This window comes from Drosophila guanche, unplaced genomic scaffold (assembly GCF_900245975.1).
Source record: "Drosophila guanche unplaced genomic scaffold, DGUA_6, whole genome shotgun sequence".
Classification (NCBI taxonomy): Eukaryota; Metazoa; Arthropoda; class Insecta; order Diptera; family Drosophilidae; genus Drosophila; species Drosophila guanche.
The window spans coordinates 7,197,096-7,214,152 of record NW_022995748.1 but is presented as its reverse complement, the minus strand read 5'-3'; the positions used below and the strand labels follow the sequence as shown (position 1 = coordinate 7,214,152).

Genomic DNA, 17,057 nt, shown 5'->3' with positions numbered 1-17,057 from the left:
TGTCAGTTGTTTGTGGGCAATGCCTTGGCTGTTGGTCTTCTTGTGTTCTGGGGCTGGAATCGGGGTGTGGAATGTTGGTTTTTGGCCAAGGCAAATGCATTTTGCAATTAATTGCCATAATTAATTAGGTTTAAGCGAAACATTGCTCCAACATACTTGCAGCTATATACGATGTATCGGAAAGCAGACACTATATACACTGCGGGAAAATCCATTAGAAGAGCGTTTATAATTGTTAAGGAGCAGACTTAATGACAGTGTGTGTGTATTCATCAATATATATTTTTAGCATAGAGTTTTGCAAGTAGAGTTAACATCTGGAAAGCTCTTTTCTCGCAGTGTATGTGTCGTGTCCTTATCGCCTTGCGTGCTGCGTAAGACGATTGAGGCTGAAATGTTGGCCAGAGAATGGCGAGACTCATCAATTGCAATGATATGGCCCTGTCCCAGGATAATGTAATTAATCCTTAAAGTTCTCGACTTGAGCTTAAATTCAATTAAGCTTTAATCAATGGCAAGGCAACTGCGATCCACGTACATATCCTGTTGCACCATCCCCATCTGCTTCGCCCGCACTCTGCTCCTCAGTCACATCATAACGACAGCCACAAATAACCGCAGGATAACTTCATTTGCATGAGCATGAGCCCTGGCCAGACCATGTATGGACTGGCATGGGATGGAATGGGATGGTCTGGCCTGGTCTGGTCAGATGATGTCCGGACAGACGAATGGCGGCGTGATCGAGTGTGGGGGGTGCAGACTTTTGTGCGTGGCTGCGGGAACGTAAAAAATGCAACTCTGAACATTTGGAGAGCCGACATATAAAATATTATATATTTATACTCATGTGGCGATATATCTGCGCATATATATATTTTTATTATGTCTCTCCTCTTGTCTGTTTTTACATTAAAGAATTGTATTATTGTTGTAAGCTGCAGAATGCCGACGACCGTTGCTGCAGTTGCCGTTGTTCGCTGCTTGTAATACATGCATGCAAAAATTCTTTGCATTAACAGATAGTTAAAAAAAAATTGGATAAATGTTCAACGCTGGCAATGGTAGCCGGGAAATACTCTCATAATAAATGAGAGATTTTAAATATTTACAAGGAGTACAGACTTATGTAAGAGTTTACCGTCCTATTGAACTATTTTAAGCACGTTACCATTATACTTTCAAGCTGTTGTTTTGGCTTCAATCACTAAACATTAAGATGCACTTAAAATAAGTATCATCTGAAGTCTTTACATTTCTTTGGTTTTTTCCAACTTCATCTTCCGTGCCGTATGCCTGGATTTGCGGTAAGTTTCTTCATTTACGGGTTGTCATAGCAATGCAATAAAACGCTTGCCATATGAATAAATAAATACAAATTAAATGAACAATGTGAAGTTTCACAACAGCGAAATGCATGATTGTCGTGAAATGTTGAATTCAAAAGAGAACGCGTCGAATGTATACATACACGAAATGGGTCGGTTGGGCATTTCATTGAATTAATTTTAAGTCTGAGAATCTCATAAATTAACCAGAAGTGTGCTCAAGACATTAGTAAATGGTCAGCAAATGGGTTGGCAGAAGCCTAAGGGCTCTAAGGGTCAAGTCGATTTGCATGGAAAAGTCATAAACTTTGACTAACTGCGACCAAGAACGGTTGAGCGCTGGGACACAACCTTCACCAAGATGTCAAATAAAGAAGTACTTTCTGACAAGGTCTTCGGAGGGACTATTTAAAGGCCATGACGGGGGTTAAAGCTCATTTCACAATCGGGAAGGATACATCATTATCGACGTTAACAACAAAAGGCACTTTATTGGCTTCATCAGCAGCAGGCAACGGGAGATGATTGCAGATTGGTAGCCACGACTGCTGCATTTGGCAACTCTGTCATGTGTTCTCCATAGCGGTGCCGTCCTTATCCTTGCCGTACCTATACTTGCCAGAGCAGCAGGCACGACGCCACTTTGGCCACCTGCACAAAGGGCTATCTCCTTTCCTGTTGATAGATTGCTGTGGACGGCTGTGGCTCCATGCAACATTACACTGATAATATTTGCCACGCCCTTCTCCTATGTCCGAGCTGCAGCCCATCACGAAAATAGGGGTCTGAAAGTTTGTGCTTAAAGGCTGCGGTTGCTGGTTGGCCAGTGTGTCCTGTGGTGATTCGAGAGGATGACTTAAGGTTGATTAAGATGCGAGATGAAGCTGCTGAAATGCGATTCGGGGTTAAGTGGATGGCTTGCTGTTGTATACCTTCTCCTTACTGCACACTGATGGGCGGCTATTGCATTAGAATGTGATGTTTCAAGGGGCGTTAGTTTGATGTGTGTCAGTTGGTTTCATGTTACATGAAGAAAGTATCATTAGAAACGGAAAGTTCAGTGGTAACCAAAGTAAAGGTTGTGAACTTTGGGACCAGGTGACACACATACCTATCAACGAATAAAATAAGAAAAACTATGCATTTAAAATGTAACCTATAGACTATGCGCCTTTTTATTAACTTCCTCCATATTTCCAAATATTGTAATTGAACTGGTGGCCTTGGTCTCCGTCTCGACATTCTCTTTCCATCTTTAAAATGCCATTTGTCTTCGAGTTAAATGAGCTTGAATGTTCCAGTTCTAAGGTGAAATATTTGCTCTTATTGCGGCTAAGCTGTCAGACAGATTAACAGTAAGAAACCTTGGGTATATGAGCTTCGGAAAAATGTAATTTCGATTTAAATACTCAAGTTTTATCGTTTCACCTTCACTATTTTTTTAAGATACACCTTAATTTGCCATCAAATCACATGAATTTGTCTTGGTGCTGAATAACATTAATCAAAAGCCTACAAAAAAAGTCATCCCAAGTGCATTTTCTCATCCATTTCTTTTATATTGAATTTGGTTCCTTGAGTTACATGAAGGACAACGGATTCCTCGTAATGGACATTCTTCCCGCTAAGCCGTCCATAAAAAGTGCTCAGACTTTTTGTGTGTCAAGTCTGTCCTTGACTATTAGTTATCCATGTTCAGTTTTTAGGGCCTGTTCCTGTTGTGACTTGAGCCAATATTTTTTTTTTTAATATTGCTGGTCTTTTTCCCCAATATTTACTGGTGGGCTCACTGGCCCCCTGACTTTCACTTGAGCCCGTCCTTGTCTTTGCCTTCACTCCTTCCTTTCGCTGCCCGGTGCGATAATCCAGAGTTGTGCCATGTGAATAATGATGCTCCAGATGCGGAGGAAAAAGTCGCTTAACGTTTTTTTCTATCTTTCCCCGCAGCAGTGGAGCATTTTTTCACTGTCGGCGAAGCCGAGCAGACCGCATGCTGATGACAGCTGAATAATAATAAGAATATTTTTTAATATTCACATATGAGTTTGCAGTGTCAAAGAAAGTGCAGAAATTTAATGTCAGTATTTAAAGTAAAATTTAAAATAGATATTCTGGGGCCGCAGCCAATCCATTTAGTAAATTGAATTTGCCACCCGAAAATATTTTCCAATTAAACTAAAATAAAACATTTCTCACTTAATTCATGCCAGTTTTTAATTGTTTGCATTCAAATTGTTATTCATAGAATGCTCCAACTGCAGCTATTTTTAACTAAAACCCCCGCTCGAAAACTGCATACGTATCTCTGTACGTACATACAGGAAGAACAATGACGCAAACACATGTTATGTAATTATAAGCAATCATTTTTGGGGGTTGCTGCACCACGACCACCACCTGAAAGGCCTTTTGCATGGAAAATGCAAATAAAATGTACACAATACATATACATACATTCATACATACATATATATGAAATTAACAATTTTGGTGGGCCCGGACTACGAATTGTGTAATAAATGTTTTTCGCAGCAACGAAGACAGCGACAGAACAACAAACTTTAAACACAGGCCTGGCCATAATGGGCCACAGCCACTGAAAGCGACAGGCTGGCCTACAGAAAAAGAGCAAAATATTAACGCCGCCAAACAGAAGGACCACTTAAGCAGCGGGTAGACTAAATGATACCCAGGTGTGAGCTATGCGAAACTCCTCACCAGCAGCAGTTGCTCTAATTAAAATTTATTTAAATACAGATATTTAGAGAACTTCAGCATGCCTGTCCATTGCCCAGGGTATTTCGCTTGTATGACCAGTTTGTGCTGCACAATGACAAAACCGCAACAATTTACAATAATTTACATACAATTCGCAAAAATAAAGCGGCAACAACCGACAGCCAACGAGCCATTCCATGACAATTAACTCGACAATGGCCTTCTCGCTGTCTTTGACCGTTGAGAGGCCACAACGCTTGCGGCTGCACCATTTTCGCCAACATTTATTACAAAAAATCATAGCTTAAAACGTTAATAATACTCAATTAAAAGTTTTCTCCAACTCAGAGTACCAACATCATTTAATCAGAGCAATTAAAATTGTGCGCAAATTCTCCCAAACTAATTTAAAGCCAAAATGAAAGAAACAAACAAAAAAACTCGTACATTTTGGCCAGGCTGGCCCTTTCAGCAGCATTTGCATTTATTTATGCAGCAACAACAGCAGCAAACAATCAGCTGACCAAACTCAAACTGGCTGGCCACACTCTAAAGCAAACAAAACATGGGCAAAACATTTACATATGAACTTTCGTTTGGCTTACAATTTTGTTGTCATTGTTCCTGTTGTTTTTACGGGCAGTACTCCTCATGAATAATATGTTTGCTTGTTGCAACTTGGTTACATAGCCGGAAGATATGGTATGTATCTATTATGTATCTATTAGGTACAGGAGAACTTGTAGTACCTTAGTACTGAGCACTTGCATCTGACTAGATTTTGTATTGTGTGTGCGTTTAAGAAAATTAGATTCGAATCATTGTAAAAGTGGCAAATATCGTTTTCCGCCTAAAGATAGAAAATAGTTGTTTGACCTAAACGGCTAACGGCGATGGGTTTTAGTTGTTTTTGTGCACTTATATGGAATCTATATGGAATCCCTGTAGCTAATACACTTTCAGAACAGTTGTTCGTTCTCCATTCAAAACTAAATTTAAACGTTCTTAGTGAATTCCCTAGCAAAGGACTGGTCACATAATTAGTGTCAAACCCCGTGAACTGGTCTCCTTTTCCCCCTCCCTGCCCCGCGGGACTCTATTGGCTCTGGCATATGTCCTGCCTTGAGTTTGGTGTGTGTGTGTGTGTGTGTGCGAGCGCCAAGACAGCGTCCACTTAAGTATGCAGCACAAAATTCTCGTACGCTGCATGCGTACCAAAAATACTAAAACCAAAGCCATCCTGTTTGTGTTTTTCGTTTGTGTTGGGGATGGTGATGGCAGTGCTTGTGTGTCTGCCTCTATTGTGCTATTTACTTAGCCAAAACGTGCGTAAAGTTTTAATTATAAACTTTTTCTTGCACTCTTTCGGTCAGTTTGCGACCAGGTCCATTTAGGGTTAAATGTCTTGAAAACTTCTGCCGCTCAACATGCATTTTACGGCACTTTAAGGGGGCAATTTATAAGATTTATGTGTAGGTGGAGACATCTGCTATGGTGCCTCAAATTAAGATTAATTAATTAAGTGATTTATGACCGAAAGAAAATATTACGATTTTTATTCTGACCCTCTGTGCATCCTTCAAGTATTTAATGTCTTCAGCAAAATTTTGACACTTGAACTCCATTTCGTTTGGCTCGAACTGGTTGCCTTAAAAAACCTTTCTGTATAATTGCAAACTATTGCCGTCCAAAGTGGAAAATCAATTTAATTTGCTGATGGGTTATAAAAAAAGGAAATTCAAATTCAAATGTTTATATATCGATGCAATGGTGCTTACAAATCAGATCAAATACGGAATGCAAAGGGTCGTTGAATGGTTGGTTGTTGATAGAACCGCTTGGCACACACATATTGGGTGCATTTTTGATATTTTATGTGAGATTTTTTTGTGTGGGATTTGTGTAATCAAATCAATTATATTGCACGTAGCTCTTTATTATTTCCCCATTCGTTTTCTGCTCGCATTGAGACTAAAGTGGATTTATAATTATATTTCACTTTGGAGAAATTCCATTCTCGCTTTTCATCTTAGTGGATCCATAATCACTCCTATTGATTCTGTTCGTCCATCATTTGGCTTGTTTGCAGCGCCGTTTAATAGACCACTTGTTGACAAGCGCCAAAAACTCTTTTGTCCATCTAAACAGTCGGATTGAGGCCCCAGAATGTATGAGGGAAACTCTGTGGAATCAGAATCCTGCAGTCTCCCCCTAGAGCCACAGCGGAACAATGCCCCCACATGCACAATGCTCTTTTCTCCCGGGATGCGTTATTGGCAATAGACAAACTCCATTTGAGCGGATAATTGCATGCAGCGCTTTATAAATCAACAAACGTCTTCACATGGCAGAGGTTTTTGTGCACTCGATTGGGGGCTGCCTGGGTGGCACGTTGGCTGGTTGGTTGGTTGGTTGGTTGGTTGGTTGGCTGGCTGCCTGGCTGAGTGAATGACTGACTGCCTGACTGACTGAGGACTGAGTGACTTGTTGGGTTGTACATTTCAATAAAACATTCAATGCATAACTACAATGGGCATAAGTTATGCTTCGCTGGAGAGCCACAGAGAAAGCCGTAGAGAGTGAGTGATAGAGTTCACTTGACTCGCACTAATTCCTTCCCCACGATAATGATGTTGTTGTTGATATTGATGTTGATATTGATGTGGCTGTGGGTGTATGGATGTATGGACAACAACAGATAAGGATGCCATCGACTGACTGAATGTATGACTGAGTGGGCTGGCTTTTGTCTGGCTGAAAGCACAGCTTCTATACCTCATCATCATCTACTTTTTCCATGGATTATATCAGCAGTCAAGTGGCGCCCGCCTCTCCTTGCTAAGTTAAAGAACGCGGGCCCGGCTGTTTTAATGGAGTTCCGTTCATTTTTGGATGCTTTCGGTTAACTACAAATAAATAAATCAAAAATATAAACAACAAAAAAGTTATCGCTAAACTTCCGTTGCACGGACGCTTGAAAAATGCCGGACATTGAACTTCTCAGCAGGCAGCTCTAGCCGAGGGCGTTACGAGAAATGTAAAATAAAAAGAACAACCGAACGGAACTGAAAATAATCAAAAAAAGCAACACCAACACGTAACATTAAACTTCACAGTCACAACGTACTCGTACTCCGACGTTTCTTTAAAGTCGCCCCAGAGTCCACATCGAATGGGAACAGCCGCACGCCTGCAAGTATGCAACGCTGTAATACGAGAAGAGCACGCGATGGGGCATTAGTAGGAACTTGTGGGCTGATGGAACGGAGCGGAGAATCTACAACATACATAAATGTATGGCTTATGAATCAGGCAAGACCACCAAACCATGCAGCTAAGCTGGAGAAGCGGAAGAGCTTAGGTTGAGGGAGCCCTCCCATTCAAGTGATAGAAGTTGGTAAGTACATACGGGGACGTGAGATAATGGGGACGTGGGAGACCAAAGAGGAACAATTTAAGCCATTAATTATGATTTATCAATGTGTATAAATTCCACGTACCACTCCCAGCTTTTTTTACTTCCATTCCAATCCATTTGTGGGCCATTCTGCCCTACGACAACGTGAGAATTGTTGAAGTAATCAACTCAATTAGCCGTCACATAAGCACCAGCCCCCCGCAGCGCACCATACAGCCGCAAACAAACACAAAACTCAATTAGATGCCATAACTAAATAATCACAAACACATTTGAACAAACAGCAGCCAGCTCCAAGCTCCTCAGCGCCATGCCAAGGCAGACCGACCTCCGAACGTCTTGACGTTGCTGTGTAAGAGGGAAAATAAAAAGAAAATAAGTGGAAAACCAGGTCAACAACAAGAACAACACTAGCATGGGCGCAACAATTTTGAAACAATGGCGACAACAACCAGAGCAACAAGGCATGCCTGCAAAATTGCTTGAAATGTGCAGAAGCCCGGGTAGGGCTTCACAGCAATGGGAAACCGGGACTGCGGAGGCATTCCAGCATGTGACGCACGTGACAAAACTTGTCAAATGACTTTACTTCACTTTGACGGGGAATCCCGGTCCGGGTCCAGAGTAAACACAGCCAACGCTCAAGTGGAGGGCCGGCAGTCTGAAGCTGGAATCCCGACCAGGATGAAATATATGTTTGAGTGTACTCGTGTACATGCTTCTCCCCCTTGAAATGCTTAAGAAAACTCTGCTCTTACCGAAACAATATAAACGCGAGGGACGAGGCAGAGAATGAGTCGCGTACCATATCTCAGTTTTTCCCAACTTGTTGCGCCTTCAGCTAAATTATGACACTAAGGCGATGGATAGGAAAACAAGGAGAGACGCCCTTGGCTGCAGTAACAAATAGTGCAGTCAAGTGGAACTCTATTTGATTTTGAGATAACCAGGACGTGGGATTTGGGGGTGATTTTTACGTTTGATATCCAAATCAGGGATTAGTAATTTTTAAGTATTCCCAAAAATTTCCCCAAAGTGGGTAGGCTTTGATATTGAACTTGATTGTTCGAGTGCTTTGCCCTCTGTGTGAGCTCCACAGATTTTCATTCTAGTCTGAGATCTCGAACGATAAACATATTTTGGAAAAAATACAAAATTCTTTTTGTTTTTTCAAATCCTACTTCCGTAAACAGGCAAACGTAAATTAATTTAAAAACTAATATTTTTAAAAATATATATTCTATTTTGATTATTGCAGAACAAAAACCAAAGATGTGCAATCCTTGCTTCCGCTCAATGCCCGGTACTTGCTGTGGACCAACTGGCGGACTGGGACCCTGTCTTCTGTGCGGACCCTACAATGGCCAGTGGTTCAAGTCGATCAACCATTGCTGCGGCCCGTGCGGACCCTACGGCTGCTGTTCCTGCTATGGGCCCTATGGCGGACATTGTTAGCCTGCTTAGAAGGAAGGTAGGATCCAACACCGAAGACCAAAATCAATCGCGAGACCTTGGATGAAGAAGAAACTGAAGAGAAAATTCTGAACAGAGGTGGAGCAAAACATCTTTTGAAAACAATCCACAAAATCAAAGACGAATGTTAATAAATTATTTGATGTATTTTTTCTCATACATTTACGAACTATTCTTTTTTGGGAAGTGGAGGGGAACTTAAAAATGTGTGGGAAGTGACATTTTGCATATTAAATGTTCAAAAGAAAATTAAAGCTAAACGACTACTTGGCCATGGCTATCATAAAAGCGGTAAACAAAATATTGCCAAAACAATTTTCCTTTACTTTTCAGTAACAGAGAATTTGCGTTATTCTTTAATTCTCAATCTTCCATCCGCCTTTTTATTAACCAAAATCTAGTAAAAATAACAACCAAAATAAGTATTCCAATGGCCGTAGAACAGGAAGCTAAATTTGCACGCCTGCTTTGGGTTGGGACTCGCTCAACTCCACGGGGTGCATTTAAGACTAAAGCCGATTTGATTGTACATATTTGGCTCGTTTAGAGCTAATGACACATCGGGGACTAACAGCGAGTTGTGTAATGCTAATGGGTCTATAGAGTGCCAATTTGTCTGCCAGAATAAACAGGGAGAAAACAGGAATGGCAGAAGGCAGATTTAATAGTTCTTGTTGTTTTTTATTTGTATTATTAGGGATGCGATGGTTGGTTGATCTTCAACTTAAATTCAAGCATAAAGAAAAGAGACATTCTTTCTGCTACTTGGGACGCTTAAATATCTTTGAGCCGCTCAGTGACGGAAAGTACTCCAGACTATTGAGATCGGGGGCTTGAGGTTTGTCCGGCATTGGACTGGGAACCTTGCGCTGCTGCGGCAGAGCTTTGCGTTTATTAGAGTCGCCCTGGCTCTGGCGGAGAGCCGGAGGAATGTAGATATGTTTCTTGGCCGAAAGTTCACTCTGCTTGGCCGGCTCGTGGTTGGCCTGCTCCGGCTTCTGACAGGGGCATGATGTCGCTGGCACGATCTCATTGAATTCCACATCAATGCCATCACCTCCAGTGTTAGAGATTAGGCCAGGTGCCGTGGAGACAAGGGCCTTAGGTATGTCACGTGGCACATTCGTAAATTTACCACGATTCTCCTCGGTGAAGTCATGCGCCTCATCTGAAAAACGCATCCCGAACTTGAGAGGTGCTGAGTCTCTAGCATAATCAGCTTCCCCATCTTCCGATTGGACGTCAACCTCCAGGTTGGAGTTGTCTTCCGATGAAAACTTTGTTGATTCTTTGAGCGTTTTGTACAGCTCCTCAGCTGCCAAATACTCGGAATTTTTCTTTGACTTTTTGTGATCCTTTTTGGAAAAGAAATCTTCAAGGTTGGACATTTTGGTGTGTTTATTTTTGTATCTGCCAGAATCAACAACTTTTGAAAATGAATGGAAATCTGTTGACAGCCTAAAGGCCAAGCCTACTTTGAACGAAAAATCGGTAAAAATTTCCCATGAAGTCTCGGAAAAAAAGTGGGGAAATGTTCAAGCCAGGCACACGTCGGTGGATGCAATAAAAACACCACATGAAAAGCAAGAAGTGAAAACAAATAGTCCATGTGCTGGCGTTTGGATTGAGTAAGTAGGTGAGATTTGGCTATTTGCATATGTATTTGTAAATGTATTTAAATTTAATAAGTAAATAAGTTATTCCATATCTTGCACAGCTTCGAGAGGCAACCTTTCGTGGTTGTCCACCAGATTTGAGACCCACAAAAGGCGAGACGACATGGGCCTGTTGGCCCGTCTTTCTTCTGTACTCGAAACTTTGTTCTGCAAAAATTTGAAATTACACGAACTGCAAGGGTAACTAAAGCTTCGGTTTCCCATGCCATGGTTCTGGCCACGCGTGGCCCTCTTGTACTCGAAAGCTATAATAACATAATTTTTGTGTATGAGCGTGAGGAGATGGTGGAGGGAGGGTGAGGGTCGCCGAGATATCCTCTCTGCTGACATATGCCACTAATTAGAATTATGTGCGCGTAATGCCCTGGCCACGCCTCTTCTGTGCAGTTGCTGTGCCGTTCGCCCACTTCCCTCTATGCGGCGACATTTGGAGTGGAGGAGCAAACCTTTTTATGCCACTGTGCCGCATATGTTCATTATGTTTGCCTGCCGACAAGTCCTCCACGAGTGCTCGACGTCTGCTTGAGTAATTACCAGGAACCACAGACCAGAAACAGAGCCAGAAGCGCATCGTGAATGCAACGGCAGAATGCAAGTGTAGGTTGTCCTTGTGGGGGCCGGGGCGACACTTCCATCGTCACTGCTGCAAAAGCTTTTTATGAAATGACGATGACATAAAACAAATGTGCTGGCCAAAAGAGACAGCGACAGAGGAACGGACCAAGAGGGAACACCAACAACAAGATTTGTTCATGTCTCTACTTAAATTTATTATTTAATTAGTGGAACCATTTGGTTGTGTGGTCTTCTCAAACTTGTTTGGGCATGGGCATGGGCATTATGTAAGGGCAACCTGTTAGAAGTTTCAAAAGACCAGAATGAAAATTAATTAAATTCTATAAGTAGAACACTGTTCGGAAAATGGGAACTTCATCAATGTACTTTGCCCGAGACAAAAACTAGGCTGCAGGCCTCGTTGAGTAAAGATTCTGAAAAAAAAACATTATATGAGTTTCATTTTTAAAAAAGGAATAAGCGGGCATTTATTTATTTATAATTATTCTTATAAATGTACAGAACTACGGAAAATTCACAAGCAGTGGAGTTATATTTGACCAGTATACTAGATCAAAATGCATCACTATTTTTGCCTTTAAACCCCATTACATTCCTTAAATGTATTTGCCTAATACAAATGGTGGGGCTCACCATAAACAGGGTAGCCCAAGGTCAATGTCTATGCTTCACATACACGCAACACGTTCGCTTTTGTGGTGAAAGCAGCTGTGATTGTCAGTTGGTAATTAATATTATTCAATTAACACCAGACGCCAATTAAAAGATGAAAGCAAAATGGAAAATTAAAATTTGGACGCCAGCCTCAGGTTGAGAAAAATTAGAGCAAGACCAAAAGAATGTATCTGGATTTTTAATCAAAGTTCCCAATATTTTCGAGCGCCTTGCATTAAAACTTCAACTCCCCCAGGCCACAAATAGCTGATTAGGAGAGCTGGAAGAGCTTCAAGGAAAATGTTTGAAAACAAGTTCAAACATATACGAGCAAAATATATCACTGCACATGAGTCAGTGGCTGAAAAAAAGGAGCAGTTGCCAAGTCTGCATAAAAAGTTCAGCGAGAAGCTGCGAAAACTATCAGAGGGAAACCCCCAAGCCAAGAGCATCACAAACTCAGCTGGAACAGGACACACACACGGGGTGGAAATAAGGAGAAGGAAGAGGAACAGCACTGACGGAAGACAGCAAAATCAACCCCCACCGGAAGGGAGACTGTGAAAAATATTGGCGCCACATTGGCGGCCCGTCTGGCCGGAGAGTCGGCGACGTCTGCGGCTCATCTCAACGCTGACTGCTCCAACTCCAGCTCCGGTTATTGTATTGATTTTGTGAGAGTGTGTCTGGGGTGTGCGTATGAGTGTGTACACGAATACAGGGAATCCTTCAATGGGGACGCATTCACCACGATGCATAATTTGGGAACAGCCCCGCGTAGTGCTGATGACATCATCATGACCATCAACGTCAGTATCATCCGCAGTGGTAAACAATTTCCAGTTACGAACTTTCTCATGGAGTTTTATTTTATTTTTCTTTACCACCCTCTCTTTGTGGAGACTGTTTGCTTATATGAACATTATATTTTATGCTTATTGTGCGAACTCGATTACTTTAAAGCTGTTTATCGTTGAAAATTCTACTGAGTCATTTTCAGTGCGGCTTGAGACCGTCAATTTGTATCGCACATACGTACATCCATTAAACTAAAGTGTTACAACACTATTCAGCGTCACGCACGTTTTCCCGACTCTTACCCATGCACGCGCTTTTCGCACTCCCCGCTATGCGGATCGCCTGCTCGTGTGACATGGAAATTGTTTGTCGAATTATAGAATTTCAATAAAGTTTCTTAGTTGGCAGCACGTTTCCCGAATGGCAAACGGAAAATATATACCAAATGGGATCTTAATGGGAAGATTTAATGAAGAATAGTGCCATTTGAAAGTAGCTTTGGCTTGAGAGAGCGTTTTGTTTAAGAATTTAAGTATTTCCCTTTTTGACTCTCTGAGATTCGGGTTCATTGGTGTGTGAATTTTTGGTCTGAGTAAAACTTGCGCTTAAAGGTATAGAAATATCATCTATCGGCACTAGACGATTGGGATTGGGAGCATTGGGACTATGCGAAAACCTTTTCATACTGATGAACTAGAACGGTTGTGTTGCCTTTATCCAATTTTCTTATTTGCCTCCTTTTTATTTGATTTAATCAATGTGCATCGGCATTTTCCAGCGCACATTTTCTTCGGTTCCCACTTCCCACTTCCCCTCCCCTGACCCTGACTCTTTCTCTTTAACGGTTTATTTATTTGCGTTTGACTTTCGCTGCGTGGCGGGAAAATGGCGTGGAGGAAGCTCCGAAAGCAAATACAATTACAGTGAGTGCTCCTGCTCCTGCTCCTTCTATGATTTTTCCGTCTCTTTCAGGCACTCCCGCACAGTCTCACTGTCGCTTTCGCACTCACGACAGAAATTGGCCAAAAGCACAGATAAAAGTAAATACATAAGTAAACAAATCATTTGGAAAAATATTTTTGCGCACAAATCACATCAAGGTGCAAAAATTATTTACGAATATTATTTTGGTAAACGAAGCGTCGAAGAAGAGCAAAGTGCACTGAAGAGGTCGATGGATGGTTGGGTGTACAGATGTATGGGATGGCCAGACAGTTGCCAGAGAGGTAGAAGGTGCCAAAATTTGAGAAAACGAAAAGTCGAAAGCAAAATGTTGAAAGCGTGAAAAGTGTAAATATTGCCAGTGCCATAATATTTGTATTTTTGCTTTATTCTGGCGGTCCCTTCCCACCTGCACTTCGTCGATGAGTGTAAGCTTCAATGGTTCTCAGCAAAAGCGATGAAGTTATTGACGGCCGGGCTAACGGAGGCACTGACTGACGAACTGTCGGTTGATGGAGGTAGCTTGAATGGCAGCCCAGTCAAGATTGATGTGGCTAGTGTGTGAAGTTATGGCATAGACAGGAGCATTGATTAGTCGGACAAGCATTTGAAATCTGCTGGTTATTTATTATACTCTTTTCGTGTTGGTAGAAGTGTCAAAACAACTTCAAGTTCTTACAATCCAATATCTGTATAATTAAGTAATCCACTCTTATAGTATTTTCCACGAACATGTTCACTGATAATTCTCTAAAAGTAGAACTGAGAGGCATCCGAAATTATTTTTACACAAAAATGAACTTTCGCAGCGCTTGCACTTCCGCTTGCAAGTGCTGCCTTTGGGGGTACTGGCTTAGATTATTATATCAAAACAAATAAATACTCTTACTTACACTCACTTCTGTGTACGAGAACTCCATGAGGAGCCAAAATTTGTATTTATGGCAAAAAGTTGTGTGTGGCGCGAAATTCGCGAGTCTAACAATGTTCGCTGGAATTTCTCGCAAGTTTTCTGTAAAATGCAAAACCCTCTGCCTCTGTACGTGTGGTGTGTTTTTGTTCAGTCTTTGAGGAGGCCATTGCGAGTGGGACCCTCACACGCTAATAATGTTTTCGTAGGACCCGGACCCTTGCACAATATTTCCTTTTGTGGCTTGTCGCTGTTTGTGCTCTGCCTTTTCGTATGATAATTAAGTGGATAATAAGCGTGTGTGCCTGTGCTAGCGCACAAAAAATATAAATAATAAGGTCGCAATAGTAGTGGAAAAGTTTTTGCTATTTACACAAAGTGTGCAATGCTTACCTCCATGGAAGGGTTAAGATAATATTTTTGTTGGGTTTCCTCTAGAGCAGACCTCAGGCATGGAAAAGAGTACAATTTAATGGTGGTGAGGTCATCATAGGCGAACACATAAATATATGCAGAAACGAAAAGAAAGTAGCTCCTTCGATTGTTAATACGATGACACGGACCAAAATATATTTATTTTTGACTCCTTAACTTTTTGAATGCATATTCTGGAGTCTAATAATAGTCTATAAATGTACCAAATATAAGTAGCAAATTTATGGTTAATAAAGGCGTTTCTTCGATCCTTTTTAAACTCCTTTAGGTCGATATTAGGAGCTCGTAAGTGATCCTGATAGATAGTATTCAAGTTGCTTTGCCTCCTTCGACCCTGTTCCCATTTGGATCTAAATTGCACACTCACGTAGCCACAGACAATCGGCATTATCAGAGCACTATAATCTTAAATTTCACTCAATTAAACCACAATTAAGCAGTCCACTTCGCCCGCCCAGTGCAACCTCACGCTAACCTCTAGATTTAGCCCACCAACCCTCCTGACCCCCACTGACATAGGAGCTTCCACTCTATCACAGCTCTTCATCAACCAAATTGCTTGCTAACCCAAATGAGTGCCGTAATTTGGTGACCTTTGTGAGTGAGCATTCGGCCGAAACTGCTGCCGATTCAATGAAGTGCGCCACGGCCCTGCGCGGACTTGTTGCACCAGCTGCACAGCCCTCTCCAATCGAAGGATTAATTGCAAAAGGAAAGCCTTTCGCAATTTTCATTGGTTCGTGGCTCAGGCTGCAAATGCATCATTTGGATAATCAGCTATATCCTCCACCAGCCCAGTACTTGTCTAGTTTGTGGGTGAGTCAGCTCTCTAAAACTTTTCTGACTGTGGGAAATTTATGATGTTTTCATAGTTTTCCCTTCGCTGTATTTTTTGCTCACATGACTGTGGAAAATTGTCGATGCTGCATATTTGAGTTTTTATCCTGTGGTTTATATCATTCCTAAAGCGATACGGGGAGCGGAGCGGAGCTGAGTCAGACGGTAGAAGGCAGAAGGCAGAAGCGAGACAGCGAGATAGCGCTTGCGGTTTATTAATATTTTTTGACTGCCCCGATTTGCTGCTGCCACTGCCGCTGTCTGTGGCTTTGACTTTCACAAAAGTTTTCAGACGTTTTTCAGGGTGGCTTTGGGATTTTGATTGGGGTTCTGGCTTTGTCTGAACTAGAAATAGATGGAATTTTTTAGAATTTATTTCATACGACTCTCCTCTTTGTTGCCCATGTGCTTTAAATGAAGTCATAAAGGAAGAACAACATGGAATGTGTAGTTATAAATTCTTTAAATTTTCAACAGTGTTCGCAAAATTACATTAATTTGGTCTTTGGTTAATTGCAACTTTATAAATTGATACTTTCTAATACATATTCTGATTTCAATTCTTATGTCCACAATAATGCTCAAAAACCTTTGTTTGTTGCTAATTTTAGCCCCATCCCATAACCTGTCAGGGAATGTTGCATGCTTCTTGAGAAGTTTAAAGTATCAAAACCTTTCCACTCCCGCCGAGTGTTCTCTGGTTACATTTTGCACTCAATTATAATGTAGAACAACGGAATTAAAATGTCATATATTATTAAGTCAAAACTTTGGCTTGGGCCAAACTTTAAAAATGCATCAAGTGTAAATGGTTGACATGGACAGTTGGGGAATGTTCAACTTGAAATACTCCAACAACAAATGGAGCAAACCAACAAGGGAGCAAGTATCTGAGCGAAACTGCAACTATTGTGCCGTATATCCTGTTACAAAAGTTAAATATGTTTTCTTGCTTTCCTATGTGGAATTTAACTCGAGCAACAAACCCCAGACGAGGCCTTGCCTTTGAGATGTTCTGCCAACGTGTTCATGTATATGGTCTTATCTACGCATGTGTGTACTTCTGTGCAATGGCATTAAATGCAACTGAAAAATATATACACATACTCGTGTGTTTATGTGTGCTTGAGGGGCAACAACTTTTTGTCGCTTCCCTCGCTGCTCCACATTTATTTATGAAACATAAGTGAAACAGTTTTGCAAACAAATGACCAAAAAAGGGACAAAATGTTTTGTACTTCCAGGAAGAATATGCTTGCGTATGTGCTAATGTCATAAAAGAATATGCGGTA

At 41.4% G+C, this 17,057-nt stretch overlaps 1 protein-coding gene and 1 long non-coding RNA gene across 2 annotated transcripts; one reads left to right on the top strand and one right to left on the bottom strand.

Annotated features, from left to right (window-relative positions):
* Positions 1-8,520: 8,520 nt before the first annotated feature.
* On the top strand, positions 8,521-8,818 carry LOC117584155. The gene is made up of 2 exons (XR_004573830.1): positions 8,521-8,663; positions 8,723-8,818. It is a non-coding gene; the product is annotated as an uncharacterized LOC117584155 (long non-coding RNA).
* An 816-nt stretch (positions 8,819-9,634) lies between these two features.
* Positions 9,635-10,388, bottom strand: LOC117584186 (protein CDV3 homolog). The gene has a single exon (XM_034272954.1). The coding sequence runs from the start codon at positions 10,323-10,325 to the stop codon at positions 9,699-9,701; it is 627 nt and encodes a 208-aa protein (XP_034128845.1). The 5' UTR covers positions 10,326-10,388; the 3' UTR covers positions 9,635-9,698.
* Positions 10,389-17,057: the final 6,669 nt, after the last annotated feature.